The sequence below is a fragment of the Schistocerca serialis genome, chromosome 4 (genome assembly GCF_023864345.2).
Source record: "Schistocerca serialis cubense isolate TAMUIC-IGC-003099 chromosome 4, iqSchSeri2.2, whole genome shotgun sequence".
In the NCBI taxonomy this organism is placed as follows: domain Eukaryota; kingdom Metazoa; phylum Arthropoda; class Insecta; order Orthoptera; family Acrididae; genus Schistocerca; species Schistocerca serialis.
In genome coordinates this window covers 550602754-550612535 of record NC_064641.1, presented here as the reverse complement: position 1 = coordinate 550612535, position 9782 = coordinate 550602754, and the positions used below count along the sequence as shown (strand labels likewise).

Below are 9782 nucleotides of genomic sequence, written 5' to 3'. Positions count from 1 at the left end.
ACAAACACTGTGATGCTATTCCAATGAAATTGTGCTTTAGAAATAAATTTATAGTGTTTGAAATTTTAGGTATTGTCTGTCATTACATACGCATGAACTTAAAAGTCAACTTATCCCCGACTAGAACCACATCTCAACCAGAACGTCTGTGTAAAATTTTGGTAGCCAGCAGAAGTTTTTAAACTCGGAAAAGTGTTCCTGGAGTCACTCTGTAGCAATTCTGGTCGAATGAGGTGAGATGCTAGTTGCCACCCCACTTAGACATAAGTATTATTGAACCCAATAATGAATGTTGGTACAGAAGTTTTAACTTCTGTTAGATGAATTTTAAAAATAATTAACCATTTAGTTTTTATCTTTTGTAGACTGATTACGTGTAAGTAATGCCCTCATTCTTATGAGAAATATTCATAATTGTTGCTCTGAAGGTGACCATAGCGGAAGCTATATAGATGAAGAAATAGGCTCATATTAAGAGCTCTAAATGGCTTTATTCCTAAAGAAATTTACAATTTCGCAAGAGTGTACATAAATATTTTCAAATTACTATTGAATTTCCTTCTGGCGGTAGAAGCGAAACTTGCCAATGCCTAGCTCTCGCACAGTAGAGAGATAATAGCTTAAAAGAACAATTTTTTATTATATTATTGATTATACATATGATATTCAATGTTTATATATTATATGTGTTGTCACGTTCGTTCGAGACAACCAAATCCTAGCCAATGGTGCTCAAATTAGCCAATTCGTACTAGCTTTGCAGATTAGTGAATGGAATGATGTGTGGGACTTCAATAAATTGTAGAGTCAGTGCGAGTAAATAAGAGTATTAGTCATATTATAGATGGCTGTATGATTGTAAACATTGAAGCCAATAAGAAAACAATAAACAGGACGAAATCTTTATCACTATTTGCTGCTTCAGGAATACTGAATTATAATGGTTGATAATGAACTTAGGAGGACAGTGGATCGCAGTAACTGTGCTTCTCTTTTGCGGTTTCTTCTCCTTTCACTTTGTTAAGTACAATCCACTGTGACAGGAGCTGTCCGTGGGACGCATCTGATATTGATGCCGTGGACGGGTTTGCCAGTGATGAAGACTCCTATCTCCTCCAGCTCCTCCCTGGTGCTGCCGGGGATGATGCGAAACTGCCGCATCACCGTGGCGAGCACTGTCTTCATTACCAGCATGGCGAAGCGCGCTCCCACGCAGAGGCGCGAACCGGCGCCGAATGGCAGGTAGCTGTAAGGGGGCAGAGCATTGGTGCCGCCACCCTCCAGGAAGCGGCCAGGGTCGAACTTGTCGGGGTCCGGGTAGATCGCCGGCTGGCGGTGCAGCAGGTTCAGGAAGACGAAGACGACGCTGCCGCGAGGCGCCACGTACCGCCCGTCGCTCAGTGGGATGTCTTCCGACGCGAACACCGGTGCGACTGGTACAGCAGGGAACAACCGCAGTGACTCCTAAGGCAGAAACCAGGGAATCACATCGTCTGAATGTGAATAATGTGGGGATGTTTCGTGGTGGTAGAGGGATTACCCGTTGACATTAGCTTAACGTTTCTAGAATATTCTACAGCAATAATTCGATGAGGCTCCTTTCATGTAAATATATGCTCAGGAAACAATATTATATGTACACTGATTGGTTCGACGTGGGGATCTGTAATTCCTTTGTTGTCACCATAATCTCCTCTAAATACACTCCTGGAAATGGAAATAAGAACACCGTGAATTCATTGTCCCAGGAAGGGGAAACTTTATTGACACATTCCTGGGGTCAGATACATCACATGATCACACTGACAGAACCACAGGCACATAGACACAAGCAACAGAGCATGCACAATGTCGGCACTAGTACAGTGTATATCCACCTTTCTCAGCAATGCAGGCTGCTATTCTCCCATGGAGACGATCGTAGAGATGCTGGATGTAGTCCTGTGGAACGGCTTGCCATGCCATTTCCACCTGGCGCCTCAGTTGGACCAGCGTTCGTGCTGGACGTGCAGACCGCGTGAGACGACGCTTCATCCAGTCCCAAACATGCTCAATGGGGGACAGATCCGGAGATCTTGCTGGCCAGGGTAGTTGACTTACACCTTCTAGAGCACGTTGGGTGGCACGGGATACATGCGGACGTGCATTGTCCTGTTGGAACAGCAAGTTCCCTTGCCGGTCTAGGAATGGTAGAACGATGGGTTCGATGACGGTTTGGATGTACCGTGCACTATTCAGTGTCCCCTCGACGATCACCAGTGGTGTACAGCCAGTGTAGGAGATCGCTCCCCACACCATGATGCCGGGTGTTGGCCCTGTGTGCCTCGGTCGTATGCAGTCCTGATTGTGGCGCTCACCTGCACGGCGCCAAACACGCATACGACCATCATTGGCACCAAGGCAGAAGCGACTCTCATCGCTGAAGACGACACGTCTCCATTCGTCCCTCCATTCACGCCTGTCGCGACACCACTGGAGGCGGGCTGCACGATGTTGGGGCGTGAGCGGAAGACGGCCTAACGGTGTGCGGGACCGTAGCCCAGCTTCATGGAGACGGTAGCGAATGGTCCTCGCCGATACCCCAGGAGCAACAGTGTCCCTAATTTGCTGGGAAGTGGCGGTGCGGTCCCCTACGGCACTGCGTAGGATCCTACGGTCTTGGCGTGCATCCGTGCGTCGCTGCGGTCCGGTCCCAGGTCGACGGGCACGTGCACCTTCCGCCGACCACTGGCGACAACATCGATGTACTGTGGAGACCTCACGCCCCACGTGTTGAGCAATTCGGCGGTACGTCCACCCGGCCTCCCGCATGCCCACTATATGCCCTCGCTCAAAGTCCGTCAACTGCACATACGGTTCACGTCCACGCTGTCGCGGCATGCTACCAGTGTTAAAGACTGCGATGGAGCTCCGTATGCCACGGCAAACTGGCTGACACTGACGGCGGCGGTGCACAAATGCTGCGCAGCTAGCGCCATTCGACGGCCAACACCGCGGTTCCTGGTGTGTCCGCTGTGCCGTGCGTGTGATCATTGCTTGTACAGCCGTCTCGCAGTGTCCGGGGCAAGTATGGTGGGTCTGACACACCGGTGTCAATGTGTTCTTTTTTCCATTTCCAGAAGTGTACGTAGATTCCGAATTGAAAGACATGAGAACCCCCCTCCCTTGATATCACCTGCAGGTAGAATGTTAACAACGATCGAAAACGCAATAAACTTTACACACTTGACGGCAAAGAACACTCTTCTACGAGTTCAAGATCTCCCCATCCTCTTACGTAAGAGAAGGGACTGAAAAAAAAGATTAAATGTCAGTAAGTTTCTTCAATACAGGGTGCCATAGCCACACATTTATTGAAAGACTACCATTATTTGATTATCTTTTTAATTTTAGACAGCCAGTCCGCGCTCGCTTGCGCGCGATCGCCTCTGTCTCTCTCTCTCTCTCTCTCTCTCTCTCTCTCTCTGTGTGTGTGTGTGTGTGTGTGTGTGTGTGTGTGTGTGTGTTTGTGTATGTCCAGTTCTGCAAGGCAGCAGCCGCCTGTCTCTCATGTGGCTTGTCAACTTGTGAACTTTTGGGTGACAACTGCCTGCAGCCGGAGAGAAACAGTACAATAGCTACTAAAATAATTTGAAGCAATGTAAATATGACAAAGCGATCCTAATCTTTATTCAGCAGAAGTCTTCTCCTTCTCGTTCAATCACAGGAGACGAAATTGCAGTTCAGATCATCTGTTTGTTAGTTGGTTTTCATCCACTTGTGATTGTAATTTGGCTATTGTAGCGCACCAGACCACAAACGTTTAGGGAAAGGGGGAGTTCGGGAGGGGGGGGGGCTAAAGAAACACCAATCTCCATTGGAGGGAGGAGGACGTATGGAAGGGGATAACACAGGGCATAACTCAATAACATCTTGAGCCATTTCTACCAAATTTTGTGTGTACATATCTCATTTATTGTATGAATATTTGTATAAAAATACTCGGGGTAGAATACCTCTACCACCACCAGGGTTGGTGTGCTGGTGAGACGCAGTGATTTGTAAAAATTTCGATGAACCCCGATATTAGTACCGAATCCTTCGTTTTCGGAGACGCTACCTAGTTTCGATAAATTTGCACATCTACAAGTGGCGATGTGGGTCGAGTTGGTATGTACGAGAGAGTGACATGCACTGAACAGCTAGAACATAATGACATCTACCTAATAGACGGTATGTCAACCTTTGGCATGGGTAACAGCGGTGGAGCGTCGTGGCATGGAAGCAATAAAGCCTTGGTAAGTCGCTGGAGGGAGTTGGCACTACATCTGCACACACAAATCGCTGAACTCTCATATTCCGGGGAGGGAGGCAATGAGCTTTGACCCCAAATTCAATCACATCCCAGACGTGTTCGATAGGGTTAAAATCTGGCGATTTGGGGGATCACCACATCAACTGGAACTCGCTACTGTGTTCCTCGAACCACACTCTTGAGATTGTGACATGGCGCATTATCTTGCTGAAAAATGCCAGTGCAGTCAGAAAACATGATCGTTGTAAGGGGATGTACAGTCGTGCTCAAAAGTTACCGAACAACCTGAATTGCATTTCGCCTGATTCGCATGCAACCCGCATAACGCAGCTATCTAGCAGGTCCTCTAATCGCTCCTCGGTACAGTCGTTTGACTATTGAAAATGGTTCCAACACCACTAGAAAACACTGCTCAGTATCGCAATAACTCAAGATGTAAAGTAATACCACGAAGCTACAAATATCAGGGAACACCTTATCACAGATAAGACTGTCCTTAAGGCTTGTAAGCTCACATTTATTACAATAAATGACATACCTGAAATGTTACGACTCTCATTATTACGTCAGATAGGTATTGCACTTAGTGAGTTCGTCATATTCATGATTTCCTCTTCAAAGTAACATACCGTACTTATTACTCGTATTTAACACAAAATGACATTAAAAATTTAAGTTATTCACGGGTAGCTAGTTGAGAATTTGTATGACTTCGAATGACACGACGAACCATCTCGTTCTGCATATGGATTCAAACCCAGGTCATGTAGACTAAGCAAAGATTTCGTAACTGTCTAGGCATACAGAGAGTGATATATTTCGATTTTAGACAGTATCAGTTAGCAAATATCAACTTTAAATTACATAACTTAAACATTTTAACGGACGCAAATTCTTACCCAGCATCTATTGTCCCTGTTAACGAACTACGAGAGATGTTAAATATGGCTTCTTCACAAGTAACTTACTTGAAATGCCGTGAGGTAAAGCTTTTTGTTGGACAGGAATTCGAACCCGGAACCTAATCGGATTGTTATCGAAGCACTACCAACTGTGACATATCGGATTTTCTCGGCAGTAGCCAGATGTGTTAACTGAAATGACGAGACGAAACATTAATTTTTTTCTTCCCAGGACTGCAACCCAGCACCTATCGCTATTATCTTCTAGAGAAAACGAACGTTAAATATGGGTTTGTTACATAAACAGCGACATGTGAACGTATTTGAACTAGAAATAATATGACGAAGAGTTAAGTGCTGACTGGGAATTGAACCCCACACATGTCGTTGTTGACTACACACAAAGAGACGTCGGCTACCGAATTTTTCTCCACCAGCAGCTCGGAATAACATCGTTGAGGTTACAGTGATCTCGCAAATAGTTTTATCACTGGGAGTCAAAAACGTCAGATATCGTTAGTGCTGACAACGAATGAAAATACATTAAAAATCAAAATTATTATCCACCAGCAGGTAGGTGTTCTCATGCTAGAGCTTGATAATACAGAATGAAAACTTTAGTGCCGGGCCAGGATTGGAACTCCATCCATGTGCAATATGTGGAGATGTTGAGGAATATGCAGTTTTGAACAAACAACAAATTATAGTCGAGCTGTATTGTCACGAAGGGATCAAATTCCGCTTTAAGGGCGGTGTGAGTTGCATTCACAGTTCAGAACCAATTTTATCGACATACAGAAGCTCAAATAAAAGATGGAATAAGTGTCCTGTGATCCTACATAGCGTTTGTTTCGTCACTAGAAATAAATAACTAGTATAAGAAAGGTTACTGGTGATAGAGTTTCTACATGTCGCCACTCCTGACTTTATTGTGGTTCAACCTAACGTTTACTTGGTAGAGAAGGAATATCATGTTTAGTGTGAATTTCAGACCACAATGCCATTATACCTCCTTCACTTGGCGTACCCAGAAGAAAATAGAATCTGTCTGTCCCTATCAAAAATCATCAGCAGAAGTTGGAATCGAAGCCAGACCATAAGTATATGCACCTGTCATCCATCCAATAGACCACCAAATCCTCTTCTCTGTGACTCATTTTTCTATCATAACGCACACTGGATGAGAATTCTGAGACACAGGCTCCCTGTAGTGGTTTTCAGCATGTTAAGTACATTCATTTACTTTGTTGACCGAATCGCCATGAACTAGCAGCCTCAGCTACCCAGTGCATACATTCGACTCTATTTTGTAATCACTGAAATAAAATGATTTAATTGCCACCTACACAGAACTGTCAACAGTATAGGATGCAGAAATTTAAACAGGAAGTTTTCCTTTCCACTTGAGCTGCTCTATTGCGCTATCTGTTTGTTGAAAACATCATGCGTTGCAAAAGAAAAGCTGTAACTGTCTGTCTCTCAGAAGTCTAGATCCGGCCATATGCATTATCTCACAGCACTGTGCGATGCAGAAGTTCTGGAGGAATTGTTGTTGACTTCTATAGCTGCTGTAGCTACGTGTCCTTCAAACCAATCGGGAACAATTGTGACCTGGTGTCATGGCACATTATCATCCATAAAAGTGCCATCGTTGTTTGTGAACAAGAAACCTGTGGATGGCAGCAAATGGTCTCATTTAATTCAGCTGCCTTAGTCCTTTAACACCAAATTTCGGCGCTCTGTTCTAACGGATACGATCGTCGTACGTCCCACAACGATTTCTATGATGACGCCATGCAGCGTTGCTCGTCCGTTGGAACGACAACTCGATATAGAGGCCGCTGCTCTCGGTCGTTAAGTGAAGGTGGTCGGCCGCTGCGTTATCCGTGGGGAGAGGCAATGCCGAGAAATTGGTATTCTCGGCACACTCTTGACGCTATGGATCTGGAATATGGAATTCCCTAATGATTTCCGAAATAGAATGTTCCATGCATGTAGCTCACAGTCTAATTCCCGTTGCTTGACCATAATCACACCGGCAGCCTATTCACAGAAGTCACTGGAATAAAAATGACAGCTCTGTCAATGCACTGCCGCCATCTGTGTACGTGTGTATCACTATCCCATGACTTTTATTCACCCCCAGCGTATTGTTGCTTTAGATGATAATTATATCATTAATGATCTTTTATTATTAAGCTGTTATTCAGTTGTCTATTAATAAGGGACGTCAATCCTGATACGGGTTCCTGCTATTGAGAAAGAGAAAGCGGATGAGGGAAGGTGGACAGAAATGAGTTTCTTTCTTTTGGGCATAAGTGTTTCTGCTATGTTGTTCAGACAAGACCGTTGAGGTAGAAAAGAGATATGATGGGCTGTATATGCTGATAATTCCTTAGAGCAGACGAAGTATATTGAAATCTCTCCAACTGTCCTCACGTAGCTGAGATAACTATACCTAAGATGGTGAAACATGATCAGAAAACCGAATGTCACAGATTCATCGTACGGATTCGAACATCACCAGTTCTGAATTCCGTGAGCCTTACTGAGAAAGACATTGCAGGACAACGTTGCTGTTATCAACAATTGGAAGTGCAACTTCTGTTTTTCAGGCCAAAATGGAATACCTTGTAGGATGTGGAGATCTGATGTCTTGTTCCACACTGTAACTGTGTGTTCAGCCCAGTATGGCTTTTCATGTATTACACTATACAACGCGATTTTTGATGTCTGCATAATTTTCACTGCACCACACGTACTTTTTTTGCTGGTGTCCCATCTACCGTTACTTTTTTTCCATCAGGTACAGTTTTTCCGTAAGTTAAGTGAACTAAGTTTTCATTTAAACCTAAGTTTCACAGAGAGAAATTTTATTGCAAGTAAGGGAAATTTTATGGTGGTAAGATTGAACAGTAGGCTGCACTTTTCATACCCATCAGACTCCTAGGCCGAAACATTAGTTCATTCTAGACGTACTATAGTGTTGTGAGGTGGTGAAATTTGTGCCGTTAAATGTATTTTTTCAGTTTCTTAGAAATGAGTTCTCACAAGATATTCTCTTACTTTTTTGGTACCTCCTTAACTGAAAAGCAAAAACTGAACATTAATAGTTTCGTGAAAAATTTCTACTAGCCATACTTTAGTGATCAAGACAACAGCTGAGCATCACACAAGATATGCCGTACATGTGTTGAGAGTCTGAGACCGTAGAATAATAGGAAGAGAAAGATCAATGCCTATTGCACTTCTCATGCTTTAGTGGTAGCCAGAAGATCATATATATGATGGCTATTTTTGCGTAGTTAACGTTGAAGACCGTAGTGCAAAAAGTAAGAAGGACATAAAATATTCTAACATTTTACGGCCTTACGACCAGTTACGCATAGGGAATCTCTCCCTACTTCAGTTCCATCTACCGTTCTCGAAGATTTGCAACAGGAGAGTAGCTCAGAAAATGAATCTGCTGATGGGGACGACTGCAATCCGGAAGAATATTCTACATCAGAATTATTTAGTCCAGACGAACTAAACGAATTAACTCTTGACTTCAGTTTGACAAAGATGCCACCGAATTTCTTGGGTCTCGGCTTAGGGTAAAACCATTTTCTACTGCTTGGAGTATCATCCTCTTGGTACAGGAACAGAGAAATCGAATTAATTATTTAAAGAAGAAAGTTGTGTGTTTTTTTGTGACTTTGAGGGTTTTGCTGAATTTCTCCAAAATCACTTTGATCCAAGTCAGCGGAGGTAGTTTATAGACGCGTGAAAACATAACCTACAATTGTACTTTTACATAATGGAAATTCGTTTGGCTGATTCCTTATTGTCCCTTGAATATACCTTAAGGAGATGTATTGAAATCTCAAAGCTGTGTTGAAATAGGTGAACTATAAAAATCTTCCTTGGACAATTGTGGGGATTGGGAAGAAGTTGGTACGCTGATTGGTCAACAGTCCATCTACACAGATATTCCGTGTTTCATTTGTGAGTGAAACAGCCGAGCCAAATACAAGCATAGAAAGACAGGTAACTGGTCCTAAACATAAAGCACCCAACCTGATTCACAGAATATTATAAAAGAACCAATTGTTCAGCCAAGCAAGACGTTATTATTTGCTCTTCACGTGGATTGGTGAAACAGTCCACTAAAGCACTTCTTAAGGATGGCGACTGTTTCTTGTAGTTGGTAACAAGATTTCCAGAAGTACATTGTGAGGAAGTTAAAGACGGGATCATTAAACAAAGATACTTTGTTTGAAAGTACGATAAATCCAGTGAAGAAAAGGGCTTGAGTTTCATTTAAAGAAAAAGTGGCCAACTTTTTGACAGCAACAAATATCCAGATTATGAAATCATGGTTGGCACGGTGTTGCAGAGTTTCATGAAATTGTGTGAGAACGTACGTATGGAGCTTCATTTTCTATATTCAAATGTCGATTTGTTGGCTGTGTCAGTGAAGAAAGAGGAGAACGGTTACACCAGGACATCAAAGATATGTGAAATAATGACGAAGGAAGATGCAGTAGAAACATGATAGCTGACTGCCGTTTTATACTAAAGAGAGATGGCTCTGGTGAGGGGAG

General features: G+C 43.4%; 1 protein-coding gene across 3 annotated transcripts in view; it reads right to left on the bottom strand.

Moving 5' to 3' along the window:
* Positions 1–471: 471 nt before the first annotated feature.
* LOC126475277 (cytochrome P450 4e3-like) overlaps positions 472–9782 on the bottom strand; it is a 95527-nt gene continuing 86216 nt past the window's right edge. For all 3 annotated transcript variants that reach the window (XM_050103031.1, XM_050103033.1, XM_050103032.1), the window contains one exon: positions 472–1464. In XM_050103031.1, the coding sequence (XP_049958988.1) occupies positions 1021–1464 (444 nt within the window). In that variant the 3' untranslated portion in view covers positions 472–1020. The remainder of the gene's footprint in view (positions 1465–9782) is intronic.